The 20,934-nt window shown below is 35.7% G+C and overlaps 1 protein-coding gene across 3 annotated transcripts; it reads right to left on the bottom strand.

Moving 5' to 3' along the window:
• Positions 1-222: 222 nt before the first annotated feature.
• On the bottom strand, positions 223-11,536 carry LOC133875029 (protein argonaute 10-like). 3 transcript variants are annotated; one of them, XM_062313014.1, is made up of 23 exons: positions 11,051-11,225; positions 10,887-10,939; positions 9,266-9,886; positions 8,756-8,964; positions 8,313-8,462; positions 8,077-8,210; positions 7,869-7,978; positions 7,424-7,530; positions 7,083-7,221; positions 6,870-6,986; positions 6,149-6,256; positions 5,983-6,054; positions 5,487-5,609; positions 5,243-5,402; positions 5,000-5,121; positions 4,500-4,637; positions 4,259-4,401; positions 4,084-4,146; positions 2,466-2,529; positions 2,238-2,373; positions 2,046-2,119; positions 1,345-1,471; positions 223-760 (listed from the first exon to the last, which is right to left on the bottom strand). In XM_062313014.1, exons 3-23 carry the CDS (start codon positions 9,758-9,760, stop codon positions 567-569), a joined length of 2,985 nt encoding a protein of 994 aa, XP_062168998.1. In that variant the 5' UTR covers positions 9,761-9,886; positions 10,887-10,939; positions 11,051-11,225; the 3' UTR covers positions 223-566. The 3 variants fall into 3 exon arrangements, with proteins under 3 accessions (XP_062168998.1, XP_062169011.1, XP_062169005.1); XM_062313027.1 differs by lacking the exons at positions 10,887-10,939; positions 11,051-11,225 and adding an exon at positions 11,432-11,536; XM_062313021.1 differs by having other exon boundaries at positions 10,903-11,225.
• Positions 11,537-20,934: the final 9,398 nt, after the last annotated feature.

Raw genomic sequence — 20,934 nt, 5'->3', positions numbered from 1 at the left:
ATACATAGAAAATCACTATTCATTCCCAACTCCCTCATCTAAATATAGGGCATCTGCTGTGGGAGGTTTTTTGATGTTTTTCATGAAATTTTCCCTAAATATAGGGAAGGGAACCAATATAGGGTAACTGCTACTAGTGCTCTAATCCCTCTTTAAATTGGACATCTTGCACTATCTTTCGCCACAGAGTAGGAGATTCTATTAACAAAATTTCAGCAAGTATTGGGGAAAATTTGCTACATGTAGATTAATACATAAATATTTTTTTACATGACCTAGTTCGACATTCTTCCCATTATGATGGTCAATACAGAATCAAGACCTGTAATCTATGATGGGTGTGTACTTCCCATGTTCTTTTCTAGTTTTTCAAGTATGAATCATAAACTAAAGCTCTCTACTCTGCTCTAACACTATAATCACTGATCTGAATTGGGAAGAACTTGCAACTAGGCCCGGATCATGCCACACATGTACAAAGAAGAAATGCCAGAAAAGAAATGGCAATTCATGACTGCTGCATCTTCCGGCTATTGCTCCGCCACCAGAAACCATCTCCATGGTCTCTAACAGTAAAACATTACTCTTTTCACATTCTCCTTTAAAGCTGGCAATGGCCGGACACCAGACTCTCCAGCTGCGCGTGTTCCCTTAGCACCATGACCGGCACCACTAACTGTTGAGCCGTTCTCCTGCATCTCAGGTTCCATGTAGAATCGGGCACGAAAAGCGGCTAAATGTGCATAATATGCTGGAGGAACTGCACAGGAGCAACAAATTCAGCCACTTCAACTACAACTTTGTTTTACAATTGGATGAAACTCCTTTAATGAGTACAATATCAACAAACTGATGGTAAGGATCTAGTTTTCTCCCCTATTCTTTTCCACCTCAATTAGCTATAATTATAGGTCTAGTTCTTGTATGTATGATGGCCTACACAAGGCACTTCGTTTCTTTTGACGGGATGAAGTTTGGCAAAGGAAGTGCTCTCAAATGCTTTAATTGAAATGATTAAGCTTACAAGGGCTGACCTAAGAATTTTTTTGAAGATGATCTCAGCGAGGCATTTGCAGCTTTTGCCACTAAGGGTAAAATATTTGATTCCCTAATCATTCATATCTTCCCACTCTTCCTTTTCGAGTTCACTACAGCCTTTTTGCTTAATTACCAAGTAAATCATCTAAATTATTCATTATTTCTTGGGGAAAAGAGGAAGGGGAGATTTGATAGGAAATCCATGACACCCTCCTATGTTCTTCAGGGGAATGACCAAGTCTTTTAAGGAGTCGGCCACATTTCCAAATATATGTCAAAAACAGTGCAAGGAACAACAATGCTTACCCACAGATACAGAGCGTGTACATCTTGCATATGTATAACAGAGATTGTTCGTCAATGACTGGATTCCATCTGCCGTAAAATTGTTCTCATCCCATAGAACATGGTAGTGAGCTGGTCGACTTGTCCCCTATTGGATTACAAAGGAAAAAAATCATTAATCAAAAGTTCGTGTATATGTGCTGAAGCTACAAGATTTATATTTTAACCAGCTGGGGATGTCAACTTCTCACTATTAAATAAATAACAAAAATCTTCCATCATAAGCATTGCTTTTGCATCTAAATTTCAATCCCAACACTGCTATGGTTTCAGCATGACCGACTTTATTTAAAAATAGAGATCATACTACACCAATATAATTTACGGTGTTTCGTTTTTTAACCCTCTTTTCCATTAACATTGCAAATGATAGTGTTTCCTCCACCACCCCAATTGTGATCCAAATATGATAGTTTGGAGAAGGTAGGCTTTTGTTTCTGGGCCAACAACTAAAAGCACTGTTATAACAAGTAAATCTATCAAGTGCTTCAGCACATATGCATTTTGTGTAAATGAGCAACTGAAAAAAAAGAAGAATAAAAAAGCATTTGATAAGATCCCTCTTTTGATATTTGGAGTACATCACTATTCATCAATTTCCAATTTACATACTAAAAGTCTTTGGAATATTGTATCCTCTGCAACCAAGTATAAAGCTTTACCTGGATACCGGCATGGCTGCAGAGATAGAAATCAAATTCTGTTGGATGACAAATTTTAGTATCAACCACAGTGCCTGAGAAAACAGATTAAATATCATTAGATAAGAATTACAAAACCAATGATGGTTTGCAATTGTGCATTCGAATGCAAAGCAAAACAAATGTAATTTTTTGAAGAAACTTAAACCTCACCAGGCAAAACGTTGCCACTCTTGTCTGTGCTGCTCCTGTCCCTATGGTTGTTAGCAAACAATCGAGTGTGATGTCGTTTTTGTACCACAATGAAAGTCACTGGTGGTTGATAGTTTGGTTCTAGAGAAGCGCAAGCCTGTGTAGTAATTGTGTTTAAGAACCATGTAAGCATCTGTATTTGTTCTAAATAATTTATTTTAGTGAAAACAGAGACATATTAATTCTCACCTTTCGGATGGCATCTAACTCATAAAGCAGAACTTGATAAAACTGCCCTTCACTTACACCATCCCTGTTCAAATTATTTTTTTGATCATGACAAGAGCTGTAAGTATACAATTAACATGATCATGTTAATTAAACATGATTTAATGCATGTAAATTTTTATGTACATTCCAATGTAAGCAGATCATGTAAACTTGGCTCAAAGCATGGCAAAGTCATTGAGAAATGTAATCCCTTAGAGATATACCGCACCCCTTTTTGAAGGTCAATTTCCTATGTTGTCCAAGGGACTTCCTTTCCCTAACTCCAAAAATTCAATTAAATTTTGCATTATTTTTTTCTTTCTTTTTCAATTTGGTATCTGACATGACAAAGTGCACATCATCCCATATGTCTGTAAGCAGATATTTTAACCACAATACTACAACCGGCCTCCTTTTGACAAGTGCCAGAAGTGTCAAATATCTTTGGATGGTTGAATCTCACCAACAGAATCGCAAACAAACAGGACATTGACGCACATAGGAATCATGTATTAAACTGAATCAGCATGGTTGGATACCTTTAGCCATACAACACAAATTTCTTAAACATATTTGTTCCTGAGCTTTCTAATACTATATTCATATACCTTACCAAAACCTTCAAAAGACAAGATGTCCAAATTTTGCATTGGACTTTTTTACATGCCCCATTTAGAGTAAACACCAAGGTTAACTTTCATGAATCCTTTTAAAGTAGGCCATACAAGCACCCGTTTTAAACTCTGAGGCTGCATTGATAAGTTAAGAGCGTTCCTTTTTCTCCTTTAAATTCAGTAGCCAAGATAGGAAAAGTTTTGAAAAGAAGATCAGGGAAACAAGAGATATATATTTGCTTTGTAAGTTTTCCATAAAGCAGTAAAATATAGACGTGTCATGTTCAAACCTGTTTATGTCAAGTTTGAGACAAACTTTCTTTCTTTGAATTCTCTAGAAATGGCAATTAAATAAACGGGTGGGAAAGCTTTACATCTGAGTGGTTGAAAATTTTCATGATCGAGTCATGTCATGAAAGGTGGTAGTGGTGAGGCTGATGTGGCTCTCAGTGATTTAGACATAAATTGTGATAGTGGTCATGGTTGTGGCACAATTCTGCAGTGGCCATTGGAGGTTTTGTGATGGTCTGTTGGTAATGGCAACAGTAGTATGAAGAGAGAGAAATATTTCTGGCTTCAAAAGTTCTAATTTCTTCAACTAAAGAAAATTACTTCTAATCCTTGGTATAAAAAGTATTTTCAAAGTCTGACTTTTCAAATAAGTACACCAATAATAAAGTGCCTAAGAATTGTATCTTATCGACTGTCTGTGTGAGAAGTCAAGAGCCCAAGCCACCGACAAATCATGCTCTACCAGCCTACATAAGGTTTGTGAATAATCCATTCATCTAAAGTTACATTTTGGTAAGCATATAGCAACCTGAATTTAACACTTAGAGAGCTAGTTGAAGGTAACAAGCAAGTGCTCTGTATCAAATTGTGCAAATGTCATAAATGTTCATGCAACATTACAAAGAGAACAGCCTTTTTTTTAAAATAAAAAATAAAAATCTGAAAGCTGGATTACAGCCAAGAATATTGACCTGTAAAATATAATCCTTAGTGGCTTCTGTCCAGTTGCCTTCCTAAAAGAAACAAGGAGATCCCTGCATGAAAGAGGATAAATACAGACATGAATACACTGACCTAGAAAGGATAATAAAGAAAGTAACCAAGATGAAGAAAATTCCAGCTTAAGCAAATTTAAGAGTCCAATACCGGATCATGCCACCGCTAACCATGCCACGAACAGGATCATGCCACGTTTTGTACAAGTCCTGTATGAGTTCCTGTCTGTGAGCTTGGGCGCAAACTAATCCAGCATATTTTGTCACTTCAGGCCAGTCCTGGGAAGCTACTACCTGGCAGTTGGACCAAAATCTATAAGTAACCAAAGTATCAATAATTCTTGCAGTGAAAAGAATCTTTTAGGAAAAACAAATTATTTAGGAAATCATACAGCAGCTATTGAGGGACTGGTGTCTTCTCCATTTTCTGGGTGAGTGACATCAGCTCCAAATATTATGGTTGGTATGTCACTCACTAACGGTATTCTGCAGCTGATAGCATCCAGAAGAACAGTGTTCCTACCACCCATCTGTGCACCAAGAATAGGGCAAAATCAAGATTCAGTTATCTGGAGCCATGAATTATGGGGAAAGTTGAGAACTATTCAGATAAACACTGTGAGAAGAGTGGTCATCCTGACACCAACCACCACAGTGGGATATACTTCAAGAATAACTACGGAGAAATAAATAGAGATCATGCATGATCATTCTCAACTAGTGACATAACAAGTTGTGTGTGGTAAAGATCAAGATTACCAATACTTGAAGAATGAAACCTATGTAGCCCAATACATCTTCAAATATTCAGAGATATTCGTTGATATCAAAGATGAATGCAAGTAAGATGAAGTTCATCTGTGTAATTTCATAACATTAGAGTTAACCAAACCTTAACATTGATCTTCAGAGATACATTAGCCAAGTACTGCTTGCTGATCTTGAAAACATGCTTTGTGAGACAACATTGCGATATTATTCCAAGATCAGTTTCACATATTCGCTTGAGATCACCTGAAAAAAATAATCATATAAAATGATCACATCAAATTCAAGTTTCCTTTTAATTCAAGCAAATCAAGCTCAGATCCTGGGTACATGGATCAAAACCACCAAAATTTTAGCAAGCGCATACCGTACAGAGACCCATTGTTGTCTGGCAAAATAGCTAACAGAAGCTCTAATTCTTTTCCTTTAGTCTTGTTCATGGCTGCATTATAAACATGCTTCAATGCTTTCTCCACTTGTTCAGGCCTGGCATTGTAGATTGGAATGACGGGCTCTGGATTAAATTCCTACAAAACAGGAAAGAATAAAAGCCTGCTTAGAGGAAATTATTTGATATTAAAACATGCAGAAAGAAACAGATAGAAAACTACCATGCCAGATACTTGACACATTTGGGCAAGTTCATTACAAAACCCGCGAGCAACACTCTCCTGCACGCTCCGTGAGAAATTTATACATGCCCACCGGCTTACAGTCATCCCGTTGATCATTTTCTGAGTTATGTGACAAGCAGGAAATTAAAAGATCAATGGTAGCATCTATGATGGAAATAGAGGTAAACTTGATGATAAGGGTATTGGAATGACGAGCTTTTGAAAAAACAAAATTCTGAAACAGAAAAATCTACAACAAAGAAACTATGAACTTCGCAAGATGGAGACACAGCAAGAATATGTATACTTCTTTCACATTTCCATATAATTTACTGACATGATTGGAATTTGACAATTAATAATCATCCAATTTGTATACAGAAACTCGATTAATGAATCTAAGTTTTACAACACTTCAACTAGTCTCCTAGTTGCTTCTGACAAAATAATTGAAAATATTGATAAGAAATGAGTGCAATGTACAATATACTACCTTGTTCATCATGTTCCACTGACCAACTTGTGGCAAACAGTCCTTTTCTTTCCCAGCTTCATGATACTTCAGCTGCAGTTAAGAGTGCCATGATAGTGAACAGTTAATACAATACCAACCGCCTTTTTTATGAAACATAATCATAGTAATAGGAGAAACACATTACCCAAGGAGCAGGAAGAATTCGCGCCTCAACACAAGCTAGCTTTTCACTGATTTTCATCCCAAACTCCTTTGCATAAGGGTCTTGATCATAGGCATTATGTTGAACTGTCTGCTTGTGTCCAAGGATAAAATGTTATTTTTCTGAACTAGTTCAAGACCCAAAAACACCAGACTGGTCATATAAGACCATAGAATTCGTATTCACATGGCTTGCATCGTCCCAATGCTCTCTTGTTAAAATGCCTGCGACAGGCTCTTTCATAATTTCCATGCTATCATGTTGATAGTCCAATTACTCTAATTGCATCAATTCTAGTCTTATTTCATATCATATGAGATTAGCCAAAACCTCTGTAGTTATGGACCTCCATGCAGAACAACGTGGCCTTCTAGCCGAAGGTAGAGTTGATTAACTTGAATCTATCAGGAGATTTAACACCTATTCAAGAGCCCTCATAGGTATAGTAAAATGCAGGATTTTTCTGTTCCCCTATTATTTGAAGACAAAGGACATTTTAAAACATTCAAGTTTTTACAAATAGTGGGGGATGCAACGAAGGGTCTAAGAGCTCAAAGCATACTTCTTTTCCTAAGTATCATAACCAATAATGCAAAAGTGATCTATTTCTCATGCCAAGACCACAAAACTTCTCTTGTAAAGTTTGCACAATCACTCTATTGAGTAATTCAAAGAATAGACAATATCAAAATGTCACAAGTACCTGCAAAATGTCATTTTCCCGATCTCTAGGTCTTTGGCACGTAACTTTTAGGAGAGCAGTAATTTGCCTCTCATTCAGCCTTTTTGTATATCGTTGGCCCTCAACAATTTTGCAGGCCTGCAACATCAAAAGCATGCAGAGCAGACTCCATTCAAGAGTCATGCAAAAGAAAAACTAAAATAAACTCAAGAAGGACTAACGACTACTCCCTACCTCCATTGGTAAATAGTTAGCCTTCTTTTGGTTTCCTACTTGAAGACATGGAAGGTGAGTCTGTTGGATGGTGAAGCCATACATCTCTTGGAAGTATTCAACAACTGACTTCATAGTTGAGTTGTCATCAACAGGAAACCTGAACAAATGTACCTTTCTTAATCAACCATGTGAACACATTTGAGAGAATTTAAAAGTTTTGTCTTTGCTCTTATTGGAAATACTACTAAGCTTTAATTATATCTAACCATGTCTTCATAACACAAGAACTCTCACCAACTTAAAAGTTCATTGACCTCGAACAACAAAGATAAACAAACATGGAATAATTTAAAACTTACACTAGTTCTCTCGTAGGTTGAGATGTCAATCCTGAAACACGATACTTTCTTCGCACATTTCCTCTGTGCGTTACTTCAACTTTCACTCCTCTAAGGGCCTTCTTAATCTGTTAAACGTTTCAAAGTAACATTCTAAATTAATTCAAATATATCAACAAAGAAAATCAGATCACATTACCAATATAAAGAAAAGGAAAAAGGATCCCCTCCATTGCATTTGCCATTTGCCATCTCATGGTCCAGATGGTCCATATTAAATTTTTACAGATCTAATGGTGTATATGTTGCTATGTCATTTAAAATTTCAAATGATATGATACCATGTATACCGACGTGTCACTATGCACAATGTTAGATGCAACAAAACAAAATCTAAACCATGAAATGGCTCCACTTTATTTCACCTTAAATGGAGAGGATCCTGATCCAAAACAAAGAAAAGTACCTTTACACGGTCAGAATCAGACAATGGCCTTGATAAAACATCTTTGCCCAGAAGCTGGGCAACAAACTCTATTACTGGGAGAGGCTCAATAAATGCAGCTGAAGCCATGTCTGTTAAATGTGATAATTGAGTGAACAGAAAATGAGAGACTGTTTGAGGAAGACAAGTAATGTCCATTAGAAAATTTACAGAATTGTAGTTCATTTACCAATGTTCAAGGACAGACCCATCTGGGTGGGCCGTATACTCTGGTAAAATCCACACCATGACTCCAAGCCATCACCAAGCCGTTGTGGTGTTCTAATATCAGGTGAAAAGAAGGATCTCCCCACAGGGCAATACCTTTACAAAATGCCGGCTTTGTAAGATAACAAGAACCAATTGTACAAGGGTCACCTGTCACGTATAAAATTTAACTTGATAACAAGCATTCAGAAATTATACCTCTTTGTTGAAAGCTCTCTTAATACAATGTCAAGAATTTGAAGAGCTTCCTGTGGAGCATCGGCTCGCTTGCCAGCTAGAAACTGGCCCAAATGATGCATGTTTGCCCGTGCAACAAACTTAATCACCACTATATACTCTCTCACCCTTCTGGAAATTGCATATAGATCAGTTAATGTTACACTTCCATTGGAACATACACGAACGAAGCCAAAGGAAGTCCATATATCAGAAATCATAATTCCAATTAAGAAGAGGTTTTTTTTTACGTCTTCTTTTTCATTTCTTATTTCTAGTTTTTTTCCTTTTTCTATTTTTAATTCTGTAAATTGTTAGAATAAGAAACTTCACCCGAGCCAAACGAGGAAACCCAGATGGAGCAAGGAAAAGAAACAAAAACACACGCATACAGTTAAAAGGGAACACAGGCAATAAATCCTTACTTGGGACCATTGATCCCATCCTCTTCATCTACAAGCTTAACTTTGAACTCCTTCCAAACAAAGGGAAGCTCCCCAGCTGTGTACAGACTCTTTCTGCCATCATAAGCGGGCAGTCTCGTTCCTAAGTCAGATTCTCTGTACAACCTCACCAGTTCTGCCATTATAGCTCTGTTCACAGTTCTTGATGACACTTCAGGAGTTATGGTCACCTGCAAGAAGCAGGAAAACAGATCGAAGAAGGGCAAACGAACAGCAATAAGAACAAAATTTATAGCCAAATTTAAAACCCATAAATGGCAGTAGAAGAAAAGGACTGGAGAAAACAGAAACCTATTCAATTTCATCTGCAATGTAACAGCAAACATATGGAGGAACCACACGATAAACTTATTGATTGTCAGATTAAGGGGCCCAATTGCTATGACACAAAGAAAAAACCAATTCAATTTTTTTGCAGAAGCATTTTAATACATATGTTTAATATTAAACCCATCAAAGAAAATAGCTTACATCATACTGGTTCAAGTCCTTGTCTGGCAACTCTGCAAAGAAATGGTTGGCCTTTACAATACACTTTGTCCCAACTTGCCCATACCCAGGCCTAGGGGCAAAACTCATAGACTTGCTTGAAGTAGGAAAACCCATCTCCATTTCACACAAGTTGCCACCATTTTCAACAGAACCATTTGGAGTACCTGCTACAAGAGCTCTGGCCGGGTTTGCCGAGACCGGCTTATGCGCCACGGTGCAGTGCCGGGAACTCGGACGCATACAAACATCAACTTGGTCGAATTTTCGGCCGCCTCTACCCCTTCTTCTTCCTTTGTTTTTTGATGGTGGTGAAGTTTGGTTATGGGGTTTGGCGCTGTGGGGTTCTTGGGGTGGTAGACCTTTACCATTTTGGGCAGTTTTGGGAGCCTTCTGAACTGGGTTCATGGAGTTCTGCAAGTGGGTTTTGATCACAAGGTGTTGCTCTGAGCTCTCTTTCATCTGCCTTATAGGCATGCTGGTTTTGCTGATTTTGCGGACTGAAACTTATACACAAAAGCACAAACACTGGCTCAAAAGGAGAGAAGCTTCACCAAATGCCACACAACACACTACCCTCGCTTCTAGTCTTCACTATTTCCGCTGAAACAAAAAAAAAGTAACAAACTCAGAGGGGAAAATGCAGGTCAGCGAAATGACTAAAGATTGCAGAAACGTAAACAAATGGAGATAATGATGAGAAATGAATCATGGTATTGTACGCAAAGTAAAAAAGGTCGAGGTAAAAGTCCAGTCTTTTTTTGAAGATTACAAGCATTACTCTTTCTTTGCTAAATTAAAAACCCAATCTATTCACATCTGTTTCGGGCAGCAGATTGACACCTAGACAATACGTAGAAACAAGTAAGAGCCAAAATCCAAAAACAAATAGTTACAGTTTCAGTCTGACTAGTAATTGCATAGCCATTGGGTCAAGAAAAGCAAAGATAGCTCAAACAAACCCGGGAAAAAATAAAAAAATAAAAATTGTTTTTTAAGATATATTTCTTAACTCACTAAGAATCTCAGAGGCCCATTAGTAAAAGAAGAAACATAAAACGCGAAACCCCAAATAAAACTTGCAGCCAAAAAATATGGGTCTGCGAATAGAAAATCCTAAATGCAAAGACAAAGCCAGCCATAACCCAAAACCCAAAACCTTCTTCAGATGCTTCTATTAGCAACCACCCAATGAACATGAAATAGGAAGACAAAGAGCATAGAATAAATAAAAATAAATTGATAACAAATAGAAACCCAAGAAACGGATATACCCAGGAGACAAAAACCATTCCCTGCCTGTCGCCCACCCAAAACTCACAGAGAAGATGAATAAACCCAAGCAGATAAAAACATAACAGAAGCATAAAGAAAAAAATATTTATGTATTGTAGACAGATTTCGAAACCGTATGACTGCTATAGGAAGAGAATAAAAACACCCAGAAGAAAACAAAAATTAAGAACATATCCAAAGGAAAGGAATAAACATTGAAAAGGGCAGTCTAATCGCTATCTGTAGGATACCCAAAATTAATGCTGAAGAGGGAGCTCACAACCATTAAATACCATCTAGTCAAAAAAGCCAAAAATTGAAGACTCACCAACTAACCAACCCACCTCACTCAGGGAAGGTGTAAAACAAGTAGCTTTGAACCTGAATCAGAATTACAACAAAGAATAAGGGAAGGAAGCAGGGGCTTCAGAAGGATGGGTAGCAAAGAACGTGAAGGGAGATTAAGGGGGGAACCAAAAGCTGACTACATACAAAAGATGGGTTTTGGTGGAGGCTCCAGATTCCACAGTGAGACAGAGTAAGATGATGATGATGATGATGATAAATGAATCTTTATACACGCATGCAAGCGCTTTTGGTGTTTTCTTTATCACGTGTAAAAGGCTTGTGAAGGGAGGCCCCTGCCCTTCCCCTGCTTTTAAAATCACCCCTCTCTCTCTCTCTCTCTCTCTCTCTGTGTGTGTGTTTCGGTTCTGGACTGGTCGCGCAGCCTCGGGGACGTACATGACCATATATTATTATTATAACACACAAAATAAAGGAAAACATACTGCTGAGAGAGAGAGAGAGAGAGAGAGAGAGTGTTGAATATGAGTCCAAAAGAGCTACTGAGGATTATAAAAGCAATCATACACAGAAGAAGAATAATTCGAACTTGCAGTCTCCCTCTCTTGCAGACTTGTCCATTTGCTCTCTCTCTCTCTCTCTCGTCCCTATGTAGTTGTGGTTAATGTAATGTCCCAAACTCCTTTTTTCCATTTTTTCTTTTTCTTTTTTCCTCATGGCAAGCCTTTAACGGTCGATTCAATGCGGGATAAGACTTGGGTCCACTTTCCTGGTGTGGCTTTATGTGCTTTTTGGACCCCTAGCCTTCATCTACTACACTAAGGTCTACCATATTAAGCTGCTCCACAGCATGGACCCCCCCCCCCTCCCCCCACTGACTTTGATTGCATCAATTCATCAAATATGAGAGCTTGTGAATCGGAAGGAAGTAGATCAATAGGACGGTGATTGGGTGTGTTGGGCAGTACATTGTCTGGTTTGGTTTGATTATGGGAGAAAAAGCAGAAAGGAGAGAAAGAGGTAGTGATTGTCTATGATGACATCCTAGACTTCGAGCGGGAATGGGTCCCGACGAGAACCGTCTTAAATGGTGGGAAATCAACTAGATATTTTTTTTGAGATCCCACTCATTATAATTTGGATGCTTGTCATTAGAGTGCACTAGGAATTATTACTTCTTGAATCTTGACCCTTCATGAGAACCATGAGATACATGGTTTGAGAGAGGCTCGGCTGTTTTTGCTCGTGCCCAACCTACCATGTTACATAACTGAATCACCCCTTGATTATTAGTATCATATTTGAATAGTAATGTTAAACTTTTCGGATAAGAATCTTCTATAATTATTTGTATGAATTTAATAGAATTTAAATGGACAGCCAATTTTTATTTAATCAATAAGGTTTTAAGTAATTTATACTTTCTTTCTTTTTAACTAGTTGACATTATAAATTATTTAAAACATGTACACATTATGTGAATTGATGTGATATGACTGTGAAAGAGCTTTTTCTATTTTATATAATTTCAATCACTTTTTACTACTATTTAAACAAAAATTTCACAACAAAATTGTTTCACAAACATACCCATTGTTCTTCCATCAAAAGTATAGTAAAAGAACTTGATAATCAGAAATCAAGCCAGCCAAACTCAGTGCCTATGGTAATTGAAGAGGATGGGACATGTAAAAAACTATAACATGTGTTGTAATATTTTCAAAAGTTTAAATTTTAATAGAAAGTTGAATTAAATCTGAACTATCAAAAAATTTACTGCAATTAATTTTTTGTTTTTTCTTACAGCCGGTAAGTGAAAAATAAAATCCAAAATCGAAATCTATGAGAATAGGTAGGGCAAGCGATAGATGATAATATATCAAGTGGGGGGGGGGGGGGGGGGGGGGGGGGTATGGTCCCTAGAAAAACATAAATGACAATGTACCGTTGGGTTTGAGGGTTTTGGTGGAGTGCACACAAAATTCCATGATACAATAAATGCAGCAAATCATTACTCGAAGAAAGAAAGAGGAAATATATAAGAAAGGGGATGAGTACGTGAGGGGGGTGGGGGCATCATGGGCTTGTTTTGTTGTGGCGTATGATATAGATGGGCAACGTTTGTTTTGTTTTGAGTTTGGGATTTGTTTTCGTAACCAAATAAAAAAATGAGGGCATGTTCACTATGTTTGGGCTGGGGACAAGGAAGAAGGATATTGTTGGAGAGTGGTGGTGGCCGGTGGTGATGTGGGGAGGAGTTCCCAAGCCAGGAGAGTGCGTGTGGTGGGGTCCCATTCTCCACTACTGCTCCGTTGCCGCTGCTGCCTACATATATATGTTTCATGACAGAGACAGAGACAGAAACATTAACATATATATATATATATATACATATGTATGTGGCGAGGTTGTTTATTAACCTAATTAAGCAGCAGCTTTGAAGTAGAGATTTATGAACAAAAAAACCCACACATGCGGCCCCGGCCCTTCCCTATCCCTGGATCACGTGAGGGCCATTGGTATTTGATAATGGGAGACTATACTTTAAAGGAAAAAAGCTATCATTACAACAAGTAAACTATTTTTTTTTTTTGTAAATACAACAGAAAGAGCCTAAAAAGTGCTTAAGGCACCAGAAAAGAAGAAATGGATTTCCTTCCAAAACATGGAGGAAAGGATCCAGAGAAATTTCACTTAACAACTTTCATTATATTTGTAATTACTTTTCTAAATTTTAAATTTTCTCATTTTAGTGTATAGATTTTAGTTTTTGTTTTTTCAATTTCATCTATCCATTATGATTTTTCATTAAATCCTAACTAGAAGGTGTCAAAATTTACAAAATACCTATTTTTTTAAAAAAAAATTACAAAAATTTAGCCGTTGGTCATGATTTAACAAAATTTACAAAAATACTTACGCTTGAATCTTTAAAATTTTTTTTTTTTTATGTAATTTTTTTTTAAAAAAAAAAAATGAGTATTTTGAAAATTTTGACAGGATTTAACAGAAAATTCTAACGGAGTTGTAAAATTGAAATAAAATTGAAAGATTTATACACTAAATTGAAAGTTTTAAGTTTATGAGTGTAATTAATTACAAAAATAGTAACAATTTGAAGAGATTAAGTGAAGTTTTTCCTTATTTTAACTTAATCTCACGGACTACTTAATACATTTACTCTTGTAAATTATCTATTAATGATAAATTACATTTGATCGGTAAGTATATATTATGAGTAATGTTACGTATTATATTCATATTGATGTGAACCAATTAATACAAAACACAGGAAAAAAAATAAATTGGCTCATTTGAGGAAACTATAACCTCCAATGACTGTTTCGAGTGAGCCAAGAACTCTCAAAAACACAGAAAACTATATTTTAATTACTTAACAAAATTCAACTTAATATTATTCCATAATCTGTTTCTTTAAATATACAATTAGAGTAGCAAATTCGCGTAGGAGTATAATTCTATTATATAGATCGATAGAGTTTCACTACTTCTATCACATTCATTTAACTAGATAATTCTACTGCTATTCAAAGATAACTTTAAATAAAAACAACTACTACTCATCTTCTCTCACTAGAAGATATAAGACTCTTATTCAAACTCTACTCCTGCTAAATATATCTCCTAATTTGATATAGATGCAATCTTTACATATTATGATAACATCGCATATATGTCTCGGTACGTACCCTTATATACCAGTCTCTGTACGTTTAAAAATAAAATAAATCATCAACGTCCCAATGACCTATGTTGTGTATACTCCGATACGATCGGATGTATTAGGAATATTGGAAACAAAAATGAAGTACAAAATGAGTTGAATTTCTCCAACATCCAAGCAGGTAGCTAGGCAAAACATATACATACGATGAATTATCATGATTTTTAAGATTCGGTACTGTTCCTGTATGTGATAAAGAAGAGATATATATTCAAAAAGCATAAGAATTGTTTTGTTCCAAAGTACCAAAAAGGCAAGCAAAATCGAGACGTGCATAAAAGGAACTGTTGTTTTTAATTGATGGATTGGGAGGGAAAGCAACAGAGATGGATAAAAAGTGGCAGTCATACTCGTACCAATAGGGTATGGTTAAAGCAATTTAAAAAGTGCTATCTTACAAAAAAATTTTCCCTATTAATTAAAAAAGATAAGCTAAGCTAAGCTATGATAACAATCACATATGCCCACCATTATGGTTTTCGATCCTGTTAAGATTATCTTATTAACGCACGCGTGTAACTCCACCTCCCTGATTATTATTAATATTGTTCTTGTTTTTATTTACTCTTTCCTGTGTCTTTCTTTTGGTCCTGTCTGTCTGAATGTTCATTTTTGTATTTGTTTTGTTGCTTATTATGGAGTAATTTACACCGCTAATCAATTAATTAAATATAGAGTTTTGTGGTGGTCTATGGACGCGGGACACAGCTAGCAAACATTCATCTATGGTATGCCTACGATGAAACCACTCATGGCTATATGTAATTTAAAAATATCAGATCCCAGAATAAAATAAGCCCATAAATAAATTATGGGGAAAAAAAAAACGATATAGTATTGTTCTTTCTGTGTTCTCTCACCATGAAACCATGCACCATCACCATCTTTTACCCTCTTGTAGCCACATGCATTAAGATGAGCATACTTACTTTAAGAGACAAGATTGGCGTATTGTAATATTTATAATAAAGCTAGGGGGGGGGGGGGGGGGTTATAGATTGACAGCATTGTTTTATGTATGCCATAGTATAACTTATTAAACATCTAATTAATAGCAGTCAACTCTTACATAGGAACTTAGATCTGTTGCAATTGTTTATCTTTGCAACCGAACAGGTAATTGAAGGAGGTATTCAAAGAGATTTACGTATCTGAACAGGTTTTGAATTGTCCATACACTTATTAAGACAATAATGGTCAACTCTTATATAAGAGCTAGGATTTCTTGCAACTGTTTATCAAGCAATTGAAAGAGGTATTCAATGAAATATATTTAGATATGAATGTAATTTGTAAACGAAGCAAAACTACTCGTGAGCTCGTTTGGGCTTTGCTCATGTGCGACTCGGTTATTAAATGAGTACTTCGTGGATACGAAACTATACTTGATTATTAAATAATACAAACCCGTATAAAACTTGACTCGCTTGTCAATTTATATGATACTAAATCTTATAATTTAAGTGATATACTGATATGGTATAGTATATATTCATTATATAATGTAAATTATATAATAAACATATGATTGATCATTCATATCAACAAGACAACAATATTTATTTTGTATGACTAGTGACTAAATATGATTTAATTATGTAAATTATGTAATATAATCTAACAATTCATATGGATATGATATATATATAATGCTCTAACCATAAATTATAGTCATATAATATCACATAATTTTTTAATTCTAACTCATAAGTATACAATTCATAGTAATGTAAACTATAAAGATTAAGAACTAGTTGTAATTAGATCATTTTACCACAAAAAATCAGTATTTATTTTTTACGAGCTGAGTTAAACTTCATTTTTAAAACTCGTTATGAATTTAAGCTCATAATAAATTTAAATAAGTCAAACTTAAATATGTACTACTCGTTCAAACTCAACTTGTTTACATTCATAGTTATACATAGAAGATGTTTGAAACTACTCGAACGCCTGTTAGACAAACAGCACCATTCAAAACTTTAATTATTGATTTTTTTTTTTTTTTGTCTACTTTTGATGTATTTTTGAGGTGGCTTTTGATATTTGAAGAGAAGAGAAAAAATTGGAAAACTGCCAAGAGAGAACAATGTTTGGCGTTTAGTGGTGTCAGTTTTCCCCCCCCCCAACAGTTATAAAATCTGCGGTGGTGCCAGAAATCTGTTTCCCTTCTCGAGTGGAAACTGGAAAGTCCTTTGGCACTGCCAAACCCTCAATCAGTGTCCTAATATGTGCCACGTGTGTCCCTCATTCCTCAAAAGCCACGTAGAATCCAACAATGGGAGAGGATGGTTTGAAGGCTAGATTTACTAGTACTGGAACTGCACCTTAGCAACCATTGGAAATTTGCAATCCACACCCCCACCTTTTTTTTTTTTTTTTTTTCTGCAAGTAGAGAATTGATATGACATTAAAAAATAAAATAAAAAATAAAAAAAAAAATAAAAAAATCCTAGTGGAGGATTCAACTTAGCCCCATCTAAATGCTCTTTAATTTGCTGCCATGGTCCACACCGGCCAACAGAACCACAAAAAAGGTTCCAATTATTACCCCAAACCCATGTACAGGCTAAAGCAGGATACTTGTCAATTCAATTAACACTAAGGTTGCAAGTTTCATTATTTGCCAATTAAATTTAGGACCCACCCGTAGCACATAACATGATCATTTTATAATTCTTATTAAACTTTATAGTATCTAACTGTGTACATTATATTGCATTATTTAAAAAACTTAACAATTAATATACCGTTAACTGTTTGTTTGTATCGTAAAATAATTTCTTTGAATTTCGCTTGAAATGGAAAGGAAAGGAAAGGAAAGGAAAGAATGATGTTCCCATAGCAGCTCACCCTCCACCTCCAACAAAAATAAAAATTCAATGTTTATTAGAATGGTAGAAGAGGTTGAAAGAATGGAAAATTGAATTAGGAGTTGGGAGTTAGGAGTGTGCTGTCTTTTTCCAAGAATATTTCATTCTAAGAACCTTGAGAATTCTTGTCATTTCCATTTTCCAAGTAGATGTCATTTTAGTCTTTTCAAAGGGTATGCTTTCCGACATTGAGCAAATACATTATGCAGATAATTGTTGGCATCAAAAGGCACCAAAAAAAACTTTCATCAGTCACCCCAAAAGCAAAACGGTCAGAACTCAAAAAAACACAAAGTACTTTCGCATCTCCTTTAATCATCATCCCACCAAACATTACTTTTCTGTCAAAGCCACCGAGGGCATTTCCGTCCCAAGAATCTGACAGTTCCAACACACACACACAAAAATAATAATAATAAGGAAAAAAAAAAAAAAAAACAGACTTTGTCTTTTAGGTGTCTTATTGGGCCCCACGAGATATCCCCAAAGTCCATGGGCTAATGAACATGTCTAGTGGGGGCCCATCTAATCCCCGTTCCGTACAGTGAGCTGGGCGGCATAGTGTACCTCTGTCTCAATACTTTTTTTTTTTTCCGAGTTTTGACCAAATTTCACATTCAGAAAAAACAACGTAAAAATAATAATTTTTGAAATTTGGTATATTCTTCAAAGCAAAAAAAAAAAATAGAGAGAGAGAGAGAGAGAGAGAGAGAGAGAGAGAGAGAGAGAGAGAGAGAGAGAATCAGAGATAGATAGAGTAGTGTTATGGGGAAAATGCTTTGGTTGATTCAATCATGGAGGTGAAAGATTTGCAACAATCATTTTCGTCCGAAAATGCATTAAACCTGAAAGCAGTTGGCTTTTTTCGCTTTATATTTTGATTGGAGAAGACTAAAGGTTGTAGTGGCCGGTGATGGGACCAAGGGATAGAGATGGAGCATTTGTGGTAGGACTACGACCAAACTAAACTATCCTTTTGCTTTCTTTGACTGCCGTATGCGTATCTCTCCTCAACATTATCCTTTGAATAAACCCTTTTTTTTTACGCAGCTTTTGCCTGCAAATGTACCATTATGCCATGCCTCAAGCCCCGGCCGCTTTGCTTTATCACCTCCATTACCTTTGCTCTTTTACCCTCCTCCAAAGATTTCAAACATATATTCTTTATTTACCGGTCGGAGAAGTTACATAATAAACAATTCTAACTATTTTTTTTTTTTTAATGATTAATCATTGAATTTGTTTTCCTACATGTGGACCCTAAATATTTAATGGAAGATCTTTAAAAAAAAAAATTGTTAAAATTGTATAAAAATTGTGCAAAAAACATTACTTAAACTCGAATGGTGTGGTGTAATAAAAACCATATGATGTTAAAAGATCCATATATGGAAGGGTACAATCTAATCCAACATGCTACTTCTCTCACCTTGGGGCTGTAAATGCATCGGAATGTCCATTAACTATTCGAGTTCGATTCGTAGATACTTGATTTGAGTTTAGTTTGATTATTAAATGAATCGAGCTTAAACATATATAAATTTGGACTTACTTATTAAACGAGCTGAACTCGTATAAAATACTCATATAATATCGTTTTTATTATTTTTTGCTTTGTAATGAAAATATTTGAAGTACGTATTTAAAGAGATAAAAAGGATTTTCCTACCTAGTTTGCTAGATATAACTTGAATCCTTATAAATGTGAGTCTTAATATAAATAACCCGTTCGTCCGACAATTTTTGAAAAGTCCTTGTGGTGTTTATCAGGAAAGACCCTTGAGCAGATCCCATGTTAGCCTCAAGACTTTGGTCAATCTCTAACTATAAAAATAAATTCTTGAGCTTGAGCGAGAAGGCCTTCTTCCTGTTGGTATTTTGCCTGTGTGGTGTTTATCGGGCAAGACCCTCTATCCGAAAGGTGTGCCACTATCGGCTACTATCATTTCCATGTATGCTTCCCTTGAAAGTTCTTGGTGTTGCACCCCCCCCCCCCCCCCCCCCCAAAAATTCCAAAAAAAAAAATTAAAAGGTTAGCTTACTTGGCCCCTACAAAAAAAAAAAAAAAAAATTCGGCCATTGGCCTCTGCTCATAAGAACTTCTGGCTCCATCCCTGGCCCAGATGCTTGTATTTGTATGTGTACGTGTGAGTTTGGGTATGTATAATGAATTTGTGTGTGTATATATTCGAGATTGAATTGTTTAAGATTTTAGATAAGATTATGATATATAATATGAATAAAAATTGAGTTGTAGGAACTTTGCCTCTAAAAAAGTGACATGTGTTCTTTAACATGTGAGAAACACATGATATTTTTTTTAATTGCATATACTTCTAACATGTTTCTTTAATAACATTAATAAGAAAACATGTGTTTCTTACATGCTTAAAAGACACATGTCACTTTTTAAAAGCTGAGTTGTAGGAGTTCCTACAATCTAGTTTATAGGAAATTTTTGTCCATATGAATAATCAATTTGGACATAGTTTTCCTAGTTGGAGAAACTTACACCAACCCAATCTATAAAATTGAAATATGTCCATTAAACAAATGAAAATCACATGCTTTTTAATAGTAGGGACAAATTTGAAAGAAATTTTGTTAAAAAAACTTATGCTTCTTACATTCTAAAGAACACATATCATTTTTTATAGACGAGGTCGAACCCATTGTGGAGAAAATCTTTGTCCAATCAATTTCATGATAAAAAAAAATTATGTATTATTTATTATAGATACAAGGTTTGTAGAGCTAATTTATGCTCCATTTGTTTCGATGTAAAATGGTTTTTGGAAAATGATTTCGGCATTTTTCGATATTTGGTGGGGGTGAAAATAATAGTCAACTGAAAAATTATTTCCGTTTGATAAAAAATGCTTAGTAAATTTCGAAAAATAATTACGTTTTTTAAAAGCGTAAATCATTTTCCTCAAATGGCAGACGCATTTGACCTTCGTTTAAATGACGAAGTCAACCTTCACGTTCAAGCAGTCGACCACCACCGGAATCTGGCCGGTGTCGAAATCGGACAACATTCGGTCACTGTCGCCTAAATCCGGTCAACCCAGATTTGTTCCGGCAACTAGAATGGTTGGATTCCGGCCATCTGATCGGAATCTTGCCAGAACAGCCAACCCAAATTCCAACGAAACTGTCATGATTCCGGTCTTTATCTCGGAATTTGGCAACAGTAGCTGAAATCCTGCTGGTCAGTGACGGAATCTTGTTACCGGAAATTTTTATATTATTTTACATTAATATTTATATATTGTGGATAAAAATTGATTTTTATAAATTTTAATATGATTGAATGAAAATATAAAAAATATTTGTATATTTTTCGTATGCGCCAAATAGTAAAAAATGCTTTCGGGGAAAAAAACATTTCTTAAAAAACGACTTATCTGAAACCATTTTCCAAGGAGAGTGAATTATTAGAAGAAGTTGAG

The sequence above is a fragment of the Alnus glutinosa genome, chromosome 1 (genome assembly GCF_958979055.1).
Source record: "Alnus glutinosa chromosome 1, dhAlnGlut1.1, whole genome shotgun sequence".
NCBI classification, from domain to species: Eukaryota; Viridiplantae; Streptophyta; class Magnoliopsida; order Fagales; family Betulaceae; genus Alnus; species Alnus glutinosa.
This window is presented reverse-complemented; position numbering and strand designations above follow the sequence as displayed.